The sequence below is a fragment of the Cherax quadricarinatus genome, chromosome 19, assembly GCF_038502225.1.
Source record: "Cherax quadricarinatus isolate ZL_2023a chromosome 19, ASM3850222v1, whole genome shotgun sequence".
Lineage (NCBI taxonomy): Eukaryota > Metazoa > Arthropoda > Malacostraca > Decapoda > Parastacidae > Cherax > Cherax quadricarinatus.
In genome coordinates, this window is record NC_091310.1 from 38,965,621 (window position 1) to 38,980,768 (window position 15,148).

The window sequence follows — 15,148 nt, forward strand, 5'->3', positions numbered from 1 at the left end:
ACTTAAATCCTCTTATTTCAGTTAAGTATATACTGAACAAGCTTCTTTCCATACAGATGGACAATGTTGCATGCAATAAGAACATTTATTTTCATTCTCAAGCAAGGAGAGCAGGTACAACAGCTACATTGTCAAAAAATATTCTCCATCTTGAGGTCTGTATTGAACAAACTAAGTTTACTAGTGCTTGGAGCTTGCTCAGATAGTGATGCAAACAACATAAGAGTGCAGAGATGCAAATTTACTATTCCTGAAAGTATTTCTTGAAATCCAAAAACAAAAATACTAATTTTGAAAAACATTTAGAGTATAGAAGAAGAATTTATATGATTCCTAGGTAGTAGGTTGGTAAACAGCAACCGCCCAGGGAGGTACTACCGTCCTGCCAAGTGAGTGTAAAATGAAAGCCTGTAATTGTTTTACATGATGGTAGGATTGCTGGAGTCTTTTGTCTGTCTCATAAACATGCAAGATTTCAGGTACGTCTTGCTACTTCTATTTACACTTAGGTCACACTACACATACATGTGCAAGCATATATATATACACACACCCCTCTGGGTTTTCTTCTAATTTCTTTCTAGTTCTTGTTCTTGTTTATTTCCTCTTATCTCCATGGGGAAGTGGAACAGAATTCTTCCTTCATAAGCCATGCGTGTTGTAAGAGGCAACTAAAATGCCGGGAGCAAGGAGCTAGTAACCCCTTCTCCTGTATAAATTATTAAATTTAAAAAGAGAAACTTTAGTTTTTCTTTTTGGGCCACCCTGCCTTGGCGAGATACGGCCGGTTTGTTGAAAGAAAGAAGAATTTACATGATTATTAAACCCAGGATAATCCAATAAAGCCACTATACAGTATCTGGCTTAATTCCATTGGTGTCCTTTGATCCTCTTTCCCAGGATGTGACTTGCAACAGTTGGTTAACACCCTAGATAAACAGAAGTAACATGAGCAAACAAGCCCACCTACCTATCCAATGTTTACAACCGATGTGGAAGCAAACCTAGGTCCTTCAGCTGGAAGCAGACTGTGCTACACTGAGGCACGAGCCACCTTGAAACCTGCTATTAAGTTTTACAAAACTAAAGATTTATACAGTACTAACACATATGACAAAGCATCCACATGCCAAATTTAAATTGATTATCTTAATCTGGTTTCAGATATATCCAAAAAGACAAAACTGTAGAGAAAAACCTTAAAATCATAATAAAAAAATTTTTGCCTGTACCTAACAAGCACTACTCTGCTTAATTCCAACAGGAACCTTCACTCAATAAATACAATAAATTACTAAATGTAGAAAGAAACATAACTTTCATTTCTTCTTTTTCGGGTCACGCTGCCTAAGGTGGAGATGGCTGGTGCTAAAACAAATAATAATAATACTACAATCAAATTAAGCTCTAAACTCAAAAGAGTTATTAATAAAAATAAGTATTGTAAGTTTGATATAATATAAAGAGGCTTTCATAGGATATTATCCAGAAACAACACATTGAAAAAATAAGAAACAGGAGAAACCATATTAGTCATCCATACCATGTTTCAACAAAAGTTTTATAATAGAAGGTTGGCAGGTGCGGGCAGCAATAATGAGTGGAGTGTCTCCATTGTCATCGCGTAGATTTACAATGCACCTGGCACCCAGCAACAGTTCTGCCAACTGAAGATCAAATACTATGTTGAATGTGAATAGAAAGGTCAATCTTAAATTCATACACACAAAATTTTATGTTAAATGCCCCAAATCAAAAAGCTAAATTTTAACTTTATAAGAGTTATTTAATGAACCCTATTCCATCTGCATATGTCTACACATTCAAAATATACAAGTTTAATATTTACTGCTGTACTGAGGAAACTAAAATTTGCGATTTCCAAGTGGAAAGTAAACACTGATGTGTATGCAGCATGTACGCCACACCTTACAAGTTAAAACTAAAGATCCTTGTTATAGAAAAACAAGTAAATTATTTTTTATTATCACACTGGCCGATTCCCACCAAGGCAGGGTGGCCCGAAAAAGAAAAACTTTCACCATCATTCACTCCATCACTGTCTTGCCAGAAGGGTGCTTTACACTACAGTTTTTAAACTGCAACATTAACACCCCTCCTTCAGAGTGCAGGCACTGTACTTCCCATCTCCAGGACTCGAAGTCCGGCCTGCCGGTTTCCCTGAACCCCTTCATAAATGTTACTTTACTCACACTCCAACAGCACGTCAAGTATTAAAAACCATTTGTCTCCATTCACTCCTATCTAACACGCTCACGCATGCCTGCTGGAAGTCCAAGCCCCTCGCACACAAAACCTCCTTTATCCCCTCCCTCCAACCTTTCCTAGGCCGACCCCTACCCCGCCTTCCTTCCACTACAGACTGATACACTCTGTAAGTCACTCTGTTTCGCTCCATTCTCTCTACATGTCCGAACCACCTCAACAACCCTTCCTCAGCCCTCTGGACAACAGTTTTGGTAGTGCCGCACCTCCTCCTAACTTCCAAACTACGAATTCTCTGCATTATATTCACACCACACATTGCCCTCAGACATGACATCTCCACTGTCTCCAGCCTTCTTGTATGTCTCATGACAAAAATGCTTTCAAATGAGCTGATGTAGGTAACAACTCTTAGTTTGTCAATAAAGTTAGGAATCCTTAACCTGTAAGTAGCTTGTCAATAAAGCTAGGGATTTTTAACCTATCCTTGTCAAACCCTGTGTAATAAAAAAAAAAAAAAAGGGAGAGCAAGACAGAGAGAGACAGATATACCTATGACTGGTTACATGATTTTTTTTTTTTTGCTCCTGCTCCCCAGCATTGGGCCAGGATTTTTTTGCTGGCTTCCTATTCATGTAAGTTGTTGCTGCTAACAGCCCAGTGGCTCATACAGCCTTCACAGCCTGGTTGGTTAGGCACTTATCTGAGGCAACGATCCAGTTTCCTCCTGAAAACTTCTACACTTGTTTTGGCAATGTTCCTGATATTTGCTGGTAGTAGGTTCAATAATCTTGAACCACAGGTGTTGACACTTCCTCCCATATCTATCACTCACTGTAGTATGCAGATTTTGAATGAAATTTTAGTTTATGTAATATTGGTAACCTGAATGTATGTGCTGTTTGGGATAATGAGGATCAGGTAAAGGAATCTTTTTTTCCTGTTCAGTATAATTGAGTACCTGCCTAGATTTAAAAAGAACAGTTTTAGTGAGCATATCGTAGATGAGGTTGGATATGCTATTATATGTTTCAGGAACAATTGAGGGTTCATTCATTTTGGCATCACAATCTTTCAAAGTTGCTGCTACTACCACCACCATCAACAATCTCTTGCAAAGATTGCACGAGTGCTTTTCAACTGGAAGACCTTTATAAAATAAATAAATAAATATATATATATATATATATATATATATATATATATATATATATATATATATATATATACACTAGGACATAGCAAAGACAAACATACATGTAGGAGAGACATCATGACCACTGCATGCATTTTATGTAGGTGCTGTCATGGACACATTATGAAATAAAATGGAATCACAATAATCATGAAGAGAGACCAACTCCAGAAATGTGGATGTTTTGAATTATACTATTATTACTATTACATTTGTAATAATAACTCTCTAGTTCCAATATTTCTCCTTTTTCATGTCTCTGTATCAGATCAATAAAAGCCACTGGTGGAAAAAACATGTAATATAAAAATACCTAAGTGTTGCACTTGTATCTAAGTCACTATCTTGTCAGTATTACAGTACAGTCCTTTTGATCTAGTTATAAACACTTCTTAAAACACTGCATATTATGGAGCACTATTCATGTACAAAACCATGCATACTACAAGGACATAACTATTTGGCAATATTAGTTGGAAATAATGTAATAGATATCAAGTCATAAGAAAATATCTTTCAAAGCTGAAAGGGGTGGGAGAGTTTCAGTGGAGAGGAATAAATGGTATTAGGTCAGGGGTTTCAAATAGAGTTAGAGCTAAAGAAAGAGTAGCAATAATGTTGAAGGAGAAGCTATGGCAGGAAAAGAGGGACTATAAATGTATTAATTCAAGGATTATGTGGAGTAAAATAAAGGTTGGATGTGAAAAGAGGGTTATAGTAAGCGTATATGCACCTGGAGAAGAGAGAAGTGTTGAGGAGAGAGAGAGATTTTGGGAAGTGTTGAGTGAATGCGTGGGGAGTTTTGAACCAAGTGTGAAAGTACTAATGGTTGGGGATTTCAATGCTGAAGTGGGTAAAAATGTTGTGGAGGGAGCAGTAGGTAAATCTGGGGTGCCAGGGATAAATGAAAACGGGGAACCTTTAATTGAGCTATGTGTAGAAAGAGGTTTGGAAATAAGTAATTTATATTTTATGAAAAAGAGGATAAATAAACATACAAGGTATGATATAGCATGTAATGAAAGTAGTTTGCTAGATTATGTATTGGTGGATAAAAGGTTGATGGGTAGGCTCCAGAATGTATACGTTTATAGAGGGGCAACTGAAATATCGGATCATTATTTAGTTGTAACTACAGTCAGAGTAAGAGGTAGATGGGACAAGAGGAAAATGGCAACAACAAGTAAGAGGGAAGTGAAAGTGAATAAACTAAAGGAGGAGAAAGTTCGGGTGAGATATAAGCAACTATTGGCAGAAAGGTGAGCTGGTGCAAGTATGAGTAGTGGGGAGAGGGGTTTTTGAAGAGAGCTGGAACAGTTTTAAAAATGCAGTATTAGAATGTGGGGCAGAAGTTTGTGGTTAAAGGAGGGTGGGTCCAGGAGGAAATAGGAGTGATTGGTGGAATGATGAAGTAAAGGGTGCGATAAAAGAGAAAAAGGTAGCGTATGAGAGGTTTTTACAAGCAGAAGTGTTATAAGAAGAGTAGAGTATATGGACAGCAAAACAAGGGTAAAGAGAGTGGTGAGAGAGTGCAAAAGGAGAACAGATGATAGAGTGGGAGAGGCACTGTCAAGAAATTTTAATGAAAATAAGAAAAAATTTTGGAGTGAGTTAAACAAGTTAAGAAAGTCTACCGAATGAATGGATTTGTCAGTTAAAAACAGAGTAGGGGAGTTAGTAGATGGGGAGATGGAGGTATTGGGTAGATGGCGAGAATATTTTGAGGAGCTTTTAAATGTCGACGAAGAAAGGGAGGCAGTAATTTCATGCACTGACCAGGGAGGTATACCATATTCATATTTTACGAGTGAAGAAGAGCAGGAGTTGAGTGTGGGGGAGATGCGTGAAGCATTACGTAGAATGAAAGGGGGTAAAGCAGCTGGAACTGATGGGATCATGACAGAAATGTTAAAAGCAGGGGGTCACATAGTGTTGGAGTGGCTGGTATTTTTGTTTAATAAATGTATGAAAGAGGGGAAGGTACCTAGGGATTGGAAGAGACCATGTATAGTCCCTTTATATAACGGGAAGGGGGACAAAAGAGATCGTAAAAGTTATAGAGGAATAAGTTTACTGAGTATACCAGGAAAAGTGTACGGTAGGGTTATTATTGAAAGAATTAGAGGCAAGACAGAATGTAGGATTGCAGATGAGCAAGGAGGTTTTAGAGTGGGTAGGGGATGTGTAGATCAAGTGTTTACATTGAAGCATTTATGGATTTATGGATTTAGAAAAAGCATATGATAGAGTGGATAGGGGAGCAATGTGGCAGATGTTGTGAGTATATGGAATAGGTGGTAAGTTACTAAATGCTGTAAAGAGTTTTTATGAGGATGGTGAGGCTCAAGTTAGGGTGTGTAGAAGAGAGGGAGACTACTTCCTGGAAAAAGTACGTCTTTGACAGGGATGTGTAATGTCACCATGGTTGTTTAATATATTTATAGATGGAGTTAGGTTGGTAAACAGCAACCGCCCAGGGAGGTACTACCGTTCTGCCAAGTGAGTGTAAAACGAAAGCCTGAAATTGTTTTACATGATGGTAGGATTGCTGGTATCCTTTTTTCTGTCTCATGAACATGCAAGATTTCAGGTATGTCTTGCTACTTCTATTTACACTTAGGTCACACTACACATACATGTACAAGCATATATATACACACACCCCTCTGGGTTTTCTTCTATTTTCTTTCTAGTTCTTATTCTTGTTTATTTCCTCTTATCTCCAAGGGGAAGTGGAACAGAATTCTTCCTCCGTAAGCTAAGCGTGTTGTAAGAGGCGACTAAAATGCCGGGAGCAAGGGGCTAGTAACCACTTCTCCTGTATAAATTACTAAATTTGAAAAGAGAAACTTTCGTTTTTCTTTTTGGGCCACCCTGCCTCGGTGGGATATGGCCGGTTTGTTGAAAAAAAAAAAAAAAAGGAGAAACTTTCGTTTTTCCTTTTGGGCCACCCTGCCTCAGTGGGATACGGCCAGTGTGCTGAAAGAAAGAAAGATGGGGTTGTAAGAGAAGTAAATGCTAGGGTGTTCGGGAGAGGGGTGGGATTAAATTATGGGGAATCAAATACAAAATGGGAATTGACACAGTTACTTTTTGCTGATGATACTGTGCTTATGGGAGATTCTAAAGAAAAACTGCAAAGGTTAGTGGACGAGTTTAGGAGTGTGTGTAAAGGTAGAAAGTTGACAGTGAACATAGAAAAGAGGAAGGTGATGAGGGTATCAAATGATTTAGATAAAGAAAAATTGGATATCAAATTGGGGAGGAGGAGTATGGAAGAAGTGAATGTTTTCAGATATTTGGGAGTTGACATGTCAGCATATGGATTTATGAAGAATGAGGTTAATCATCGAATTGATGAAGGAAAAAAGGCGAGTGGTGCATTGAGGTATATGTGGAGACAAAAAACGCTATCTATGGAGGCAAAGAAGGGAATGTATGAAAGTATAGTTGTATCAACACTCTTATATGGGTGTGAAGCTTGGGTTATAAATGCTGCAGTGAGGAGGCAGTTGGAGGCAGTGGAGATGGCCTGTCTAAGGGCAATGTGTGGTGTAAATATTTTTCAGAAAATTCAGAGTGTGGAAATTAGGTGTGGAGTTAATAAAAGTATTAGTCAGAGGGCTAAGAGGGGTTTTTAAGGTGATTTGGTCATTTAGAGAATGGATCAAAGTAGAATGACATGGAGAGCGTATAAATCTGTAGGGAAGGAAGGAGAGGTAGGGGTCATCCTCGAAAAGGTTAGAGGGAGGGGGTAAAGGAGGTTTTGTGGGCGAGAGGCTTGTACTTCCAGCAAGCGTGTGTGAGAATGTTAGATAGGAGTGAATGGAGACAAATGGTATTTGGGACCTGACGAGCTGTTGGAGTGTGAGTATGGTAATACACTATTTAATGAAGGGATTCAGGGAAACCGGTTATTTTTATATAGCTGGACTTGAGTCCTGGAAATGGGAAATACAATGCCTGCACTTTAAAGGAGGGGTTTGGGATACTGGCAGTTTGGAGGGATATGTTGTGTATCTTTATACGTATATGCTTCTAAACTGTTGTATTTCTGAGCACCTATGCAAAAACAGTGATTACGTGCGAGTGAGGTGAAAGTGTTGAATGATGATGAAAGTATTTTCTTTTTGGGGATTTCCTTTCTTTTTGGGTCACCCTGCCTCGGTGGGAGACAGCCGACTTGTTAAAAAAAAAAATGTTTTTCCTTTAACTCTCTTTACCTGATAGTGTCTATGAAGGACTGCATAGTGGAGTAGGTAGTGTGACTGGGTCACTTTGGCTCCTGCTGCTAGAAGCATTTGGACAAGTTTGATGTCTTTATGCCACACTGCCTCACACAAAGGTGTATATCCTGTATAAATATTGGTAATGAGAAACTTATTTCGGCTACAAGTCAATACAAACACACAGAGGATATATAAAGGAAACATATAGTGATATGCAGAAAGTGATACAAGCATTGTAGTAGGCTGATGAGGGCATGGTAATAGTAGTAGTCGTAAGTAGTAAGAAATGGCAACTACACGTCGACCATCACTAATCCGGCATTATTGGGACCTGTAGTGTGCCGGATTAGTGAGTTTGCCAGATTTCAGAGTGGTTAGGTTAGACTACATTTAATTAACCTATCAATAGAGACTCTTTCTGCTACATCTTCCTTATTATCATCACTGCTTTCTCCTCCACAGGCTTACTGCTGTGGATTTACAACCCTCTGCACAATTTCTGAGTCATTATAATGATGAAATTTGAGTCAGTATAATAATGAAATTTGAAGCTATGCTAGTTGAAATTAGTGCCGGATTACTGACGGAACTGGATAACTGATTGCTGGATTAGTGATGGCCAAGCAGCTGCTGATGAAGAACTTTTTGATAAAAAAAAGTTATTATAGCAGGATAGAAACCTGTAAAGTGAGACAAATTATAAAAAAAAAATGTTATTATGGCAGAATAGAAACCTGTAAAGTGAGACAACATATTACTTAGACCAAGACACAAATCAGCTGCACAGGAGAATGAAACTTATGACAATGCTGATGTGTGACTAGTTAATGGTTCAAGTTGGACCGAAACATCGTCGTAAGTTTCACTCTCCTATGTGCAGGTTATCTGTGTACTGTTGCAGTCACAATATTGTGCCTTTTTATTCTTTTTGGAGACCAGTAAACAGTTGGGTGTGCAGGTGACAAGAAGGCATGAGATATAAACCTGGCTAAGTTAAGCTAGGAGGGTAGTGTATGTTGAAGAATATGTGAGCCAAGAATTCCACTAACTGGAAATGTCATTGGTTCTGGGTGATGGTGTTTGTAGTATGAACAAGAGTCAATTCAAGATTCAAGGCATTTTCTATTCGTCTTTGTCTTTGATAAGTATGCTTGCCCTGGGCCAATCCATGTGATGTGTGGCTGTGCCACAATGTAAAACACAAGTTTTGTTAAGGATAATGCAGCCAGCATAACTGTTTGCACGTGTCTGTGGACAAATGACTATTCATCTCTCATTTATACTTTATCACAACTACTACAAGAGATGGTGTAGGTGCCTGTATTCTCCTCCAGGCTGGCATTACCCTCTCAGATCTTAAGAATTGTAGAAAAGTTCTCAGGTACCATGGAAGTAGAGAAGACTAAATGAAAATGAAAAAATAAAATGAAAATTAAAATCTTTATTCCATAGGAATATACATAGAGATTACAATGGATAAGACTTGCAATGCATCTGATTATAATTTTTAGTCAATTTTGTTATTAATACAATTGTATGTTCAAAAGAAAGCCACTTAATATGCAAAGTATTTTAGGCATATTAATCCTAAAACTTACATAGTACTTAATTCTAGTCCTAGCATATAAGTTTAGGCTTTGCATGACAGTACAGCTATTGTGCAAATCTGTCATTTAAACCACTAAACATAAGGTGGTTTAGATGAAAAAAAATAGGTAGAGTAGGTTAGCTGCTGAAAAGGAATTTATGTTGAGCATGAGGAGAGAATTTGGAAATGATGTACTGGTATTGACACTCACTGTTAATAATTCTCTTTGCTTTCCTTCTATAATCCCATATGAACGATAATGATGGCAGGAAAATGATGCAAAATGCAAAACATCTCAGAGAGTTTGAGGCACTCAGCTATAAGGAAATCAAGGTGCAGATTTTGAAATCCCCTAGAAAAAATCCAACAGTAGACTTCTCTGGGTTTTAGTGGATTAGTGAAACCAGAAATGAGAGAGATCAATCTGACTGGGAGTTGCTAGTAGTGTTTCTGTGTATACTGATGACAAGGAAAGGAAGAGTTGTAGGTTTCCTCTTCTAAAGTGAACTGAATGAAAGATGCAACAGCACTGAGAAGGTCTCTGAGCTGAAAGAATCAAGTATGTTGGGTGCAATGGTGAGGATGTCTTCGACATACCTCACCCACGATACTCAGCTGGGATGAGGTCACTATCTCTTGGCCTCAAGAAACTTCATGTAGAAGTTTGTGAGTGCTCTAATTGAGGACCCCATGGTTATACCCGTTTGCTGAAGGAAAAACAGTTGTAGTTTAAGAACAATTCATTGAAATCAATAAAATTCTCATGGGCACAGGTTATTCCTTGTCATCCATGATGGAGGATGGCAACAGCCTGGTTTGTTGGGACAATGGTGATCAACAAAACATCCAAATTAGAAAGTTTCTTGTCCAACATTAGTGTCAACAATCCTGGATAGATCACTAGAGTGCCAGTAGAGTGGACTACAGCTAGTGCCAAGCAAACTGTAAAGGGAATTTTGCCTGAGCCCTGACCAATTTGTGAAGAGCACTGCCTATACTTTTTTCTTCTGTCAACACACCGGCCGTATCCCACCAAGGAGGGGTGGCCCAAAAGGAAAACGAAAGTTTCTCCTTTTACATTTAGTAATATATACAGGAGAAGGGGTTACTAGCCCCTTGCTCCTGGCATTTTAGTCGCCTCTTACAACACGCATGGCTTACAGAGGAAGAATTCTGTTCCACTTCCCCATGGAGGTAAGAGTAAATAAACAAGAAGAAGAACTAGAAAGAAAATAGAAGAAAACTCAGAGGGGTGTGTATATATATGCTTGTACATGTATGTGTAGTGTAACTCAAGTGTAAGTAGAAGTAGCAAGACGTACCTGAAATCTTGCATGTGTATGAGACAGAAAAAAAAGACACGAGCAATCTTACCATTGTGTAAAACAATTACAGGCTTCCATTTTACACTCACTTGGCAGGACGGTAGTACCTCCCTGGGCAGTTGCTGTCTACCAACCTACTACCTAGGTGCCTATACTTATCTTATTTATATCCTCTTTGTTAATACCCATCTTCCACTTATACACTTCAATCATGTCTCCCCTCATTCTTCCTCATACAAGTGAGTGTAGTTTAAGGGTCTTTAATCTTTCTTCATACGACGATTTCTAATGCAATGTATTAATTTAATCATTCTTCTCTGTATGTTCTCCAATGAGTCTATATCTATCCTGTAGTAAGGAGACCAAAACTGAGTGGCATAATCTAAATGAGGCCTCAATATAGATTCTAGGACATAATTTGAAGACAGTAGAACTATATACAAAAGATGAGGTAATCAGTCCCTCAGCCTTGGAGTTGGTGTACCCCATGATTGTGGGTTTAGAGAAACTATACAATGCTGTACTTACATGTACTGGGCATTCATAAATTGCAGATATGTAAGCTTCCTTTCTTGAAGAACATTTGATGATACTTCTTGACTACTAAGAAAAAGCTGTTGTGAACAGGGTGTATGCACGAGTCATTATATACAATAACACTACCAGCAGCTTCCTTCAAACCAAATCATTCAAATCTAATTTCACCATTCCACTAAACTCAAGAAAGGCGTTTGGTTGGATTTCTTTCTAATGGCTATCAGAATCTACAACCTTAATTATTGGGAAGACGAGTGCCACAAAATCACAGAGATCTTCTGCAGTTTTTTTTTTTTTTTTTGCCATGTTCATGTGGGAGAATGTTTCTAGGTCACTCAAGAAAAGTTATATCAAAGACACCATCACCTCCACCACTAACAAAGACATAACTAGACCTGAGAAAATTAACACCAGACCCATGGAGAATGCAAACGTCAACATCATAGTTTGTGCTAGGTTAAAGTATATGTGGGTTATACAACACTTATGCTCTGCATTGTAACATGGCCTCCAACTACATTGATGGTTATCAGAGAATTAGAAAAGAATAGGAGAAAATGCCTTGAATCAGCTCTCATTCATACCAAAGACACCACCACCACCCATATACAGTGGACCCTCGACATTCGATACTAATCCGTTCCTGAGAGCTATCGAATGTTGAAAATATCGTAAGTCGAATTAATTTTCCCCATAAGAAATAATGGAAATCAAATCAATCCGTGCAAGACACCCAAAAGTATGAAAAAAAAAAAATTTACCACATGAAATATTAAGTTTAATGCAATAGAATAATTACAATAACAACAATAACAATAGATTAATAACAATAGAATAATTGACACTTACCTTTAATGAAGATCTGGTGATGATTGATGGGATGGGAGGAGGGGAGAGTATGGATGGTGTTAGTGTTTAGAAGGGGAATCCCCTTCCATTAGGACTTGCAATGGCAGCCTCACCATGCCTTACCACACTGTGTATGCCACTACGATTCTTAAATCTTTCAAACCAACCTTTGCTGGCCTTAACTTCACTCACATCACCACTAGTTGCAGGCAATTTCTTTACCAAATCATCATGCACTCCGACACATGCACTCCACTTTCATACTTTGCAATCATCTCTTTCTTCATTTCAATAGTCATTAGCACCTTTTTTCTTGAAGGGTTGGCACTAGAAGCTTTCTTGGGGCCCATAGTTACTTATTTTGCAGAAACAAGCACCAAAAACAGTGATAATATGGATAATATGGAATGTACCGAATGTATCCTTAGATGCACGCACACTGGCACACACGGGGCAGTTCAGGCCACACGTGGACACATCTTGTACGAATCGTATCGAATGTCGAGGCGAAATTTTTGCGTTAAAATGCATCGAATGTCGGATTTATCGAATGTCGATGCCATCGAATGTCGGGGGTCCACTGTACAAGGAAGTTTCCAACTGGCAGGACCTCTACCTTAATTGAACCTCAGTACACACTTCCCTCCTGATCTGACATTTTCAGGTTTGCACCTCATGCCCTTCCATCATTTGCTCTCATAACTCTACATACAAAATACTTAAGCTTGTCATATATTCTTTAAAAACTTGAAAATCCTTAGTCACCAAAGAGAATGTCCCAATAAAGAACTCCATTCAGACATAGTGCTTTGTTGTCAGCTTGTCAGTTTCACACCCTTTAAAGGAGCATAATGATAGCATATGTGTCACTTATTTTAAAGAGCAGCAGAAAAATAATTTTTTTTTAAACACACCAACTCTATCCCACCGAGGCAGGGTGACCTAAAAAGAAAAACGAAAGCTTTTCTTTTTAAATTAGTAATTTATACAAGAGAAGGGGTTACTAGCCTCTTGTTCTGGGCATTTTAGTTGCCTCTTACAACAAGTATAGTAGAAAAATAATATTTTTTTTTTTTATTATCACACCGGCCGATTCCCACCAAGGCAGGGTGGCCCGAAAAAGAAAAACTTTCACCATCATTCACTCCATCACTGTCTTGCCAGAAGGGTGCTTTACACTACAGTTTTTAAACTGCAACATTAACACCCCTCCTTCAGAGTGCAGGCACTGTACTTCCCATCTCCAGGACTCAAGTCCGGCGTGCCGGTTTCCCTGAATCCCTTCATAAATGTTACTTTGCTCACACTCCAACAGCACGTCAAGTATTAAAAACCATTTGTCTCCATTCACTCCTATCAAACACGCTCACGCATGCCTGCTGGAAGTCCAAGCCCCTCGCACACAAAACCTCCTTTACCCCCTCCCTCCAACCCTTCCTAGGCCGACCCCTACCCCGCCTTCCTTCCACTACAGACTGATACACTCTTGAAGTCATTCTGTTTCGCTCCATTCTCTCTACATGTCCGAACCACCTCAACAACCCTTCCTCAGCCCTCTGGACAACAGTTTTGGTAATCCCGCACCTCCTCCTAACTTCCAAACTACGAATTCTCTGCATTATATTCACACCACACATTGCCCTCAGACATGACATCTCCACTGCCTCCAGCCTTCTCCTCGCTGCAACATTCATCACCCACGCTTCACACCCATATAAGAGCGTTGGTAAAACTATACTCTCATACATTCCCCTCTTTGCCTCCAAGGACAAAGTTCTTTGTCTCCACAGACTCCTAAGTGCACCACTCACTCTTTTTCCCTCATCAATTCTATGATTCACCTCATCTTTCATAGACCCATCCGCTGACACGTCCACTCCCAAATATCTGAATACGTTCACCTCCTCCATACTCTCTCCCTCCAATCTGATATTCAATCTTTCATCACCTAATCTTTTTGTTATCCTCATAACCTTACTCTTTCCTGTATTCACCTTTAATTTTCTTCTTTTGCACACCCTACCAAATTCATCCACCAATCTCTGCAACTTCTCTTCAGAATCTCCCAAGAGCACAGTGTCATCAGCAAAGAGCAGCTGTGACAACTCCCACTTTGTGTGTGATTCTTTATCTTTTAACTCCACGCCTCTTGCCAAGACCCTCGCATTTACTTCTCTTACAACCCCATCTATAAATATATTAAACAACCACGGTGACATCACACATCCTTGTCTAAGGCCTACTTTTACTGGGAAAAAATTTCCCTCTTTCCTACATACTCTAACTTGAGCCTCACTATCCTCGTAAAAACTCTTCACTGCTTTCAGTAACCTACCTCCTACACCATACACTTGCAACATCTGCCACATTGCCCCCCTATCCACCCTGTCATACGCCTTTTCCAAATCCATAAATGCCACAAAGACCTCTTTAGCCTTATCTAAATACTGTTCACTTATATGTTTCACTGTAAACACCTGGTCCACACACCCCCTACCTTTCCTAAAGCCTCCTTGTTCATCTGCTATCCTATTCTCCGTCTTACTCTTAATTCTTTCAATTATAACTCTACCATACACTTTACCAGGTACACTCAACAGACTTATCCCCCTATAATTTTTGCACTCTCTTTTATCCCCTTTGCCTTTATACAAAGGAACTATGCATGCTCTCTGCAATCCCTAGGTACCTTACCCTCTTCCATACATTTATTAAATAATTGCACCAACCACTCCAAAACTATATCCCCACCTGCTTTTAACATTTCTATCTTTATCCCATCAATCCCGGCTGCCTTACCCCCTTTCATTTTACCTACTGCCTCACGAACTTCCCCCACACTCACAACTGGCTCTTCCTCACTCCTACAAGATGTTATTCCTCCTTGCCCTATACACGAAATCACAGCTTCCCTATCTTCATCAACATTTAACAATTCCTCAAAATATTCCTTCCATCTTCCCAATACCTCTAACTCTCCATTTAATAACTCTCCTCTCCTATTTTTAACTGACAAATCCATTTGTTCTCTAGGCTTTCTTAACTTGTTAATCTCACTCCAAAACTTTTTCTTATTTTCAACAAAATTTGTTGATAACATCTCACCCACTCTCTCATTTGCTCTCTTTTTACATTGCTTCACCACTCTCTTAGTAGGTTGGTAGACAGCAACCACCCAGGGAAGTACTACCGTCCTGCC

At 39.0% G+C, this 15,148-nt stretch overlaps 1 protein-coding gene across 1 annotated transcript in view; it reads right to left on the bottom strand.

Annotated features, from left to right (window-relative positions):
• LOC128688359 (serine/threonine-protein phosphatase 6 regulatory ankyrin repeat subunit C) overlaps positions 1 to 15,148 on the bottom strand; it is a 95,595-nt gene that overhangs the window by 37,930 nt on the left and 42,517 nt on the right. Inside the window, exons 9-10 of the mRNA XM_053776173.2 lie at positions 7,645 to 7,775; positions 1,544 to 1,667 (exon numbers count right to left, since the gene is read on the bottom strand). Coding sequence (XP_053632148.1) covers positions 1,544 to 1,667; positions 7,645 to 7,775 — 255 coding nt within the window. The remainder of the gene's footprint in view (positions 1 to 1,543; positions 1,668 to 7,644; positions 7,776 to 15,148) is intronic.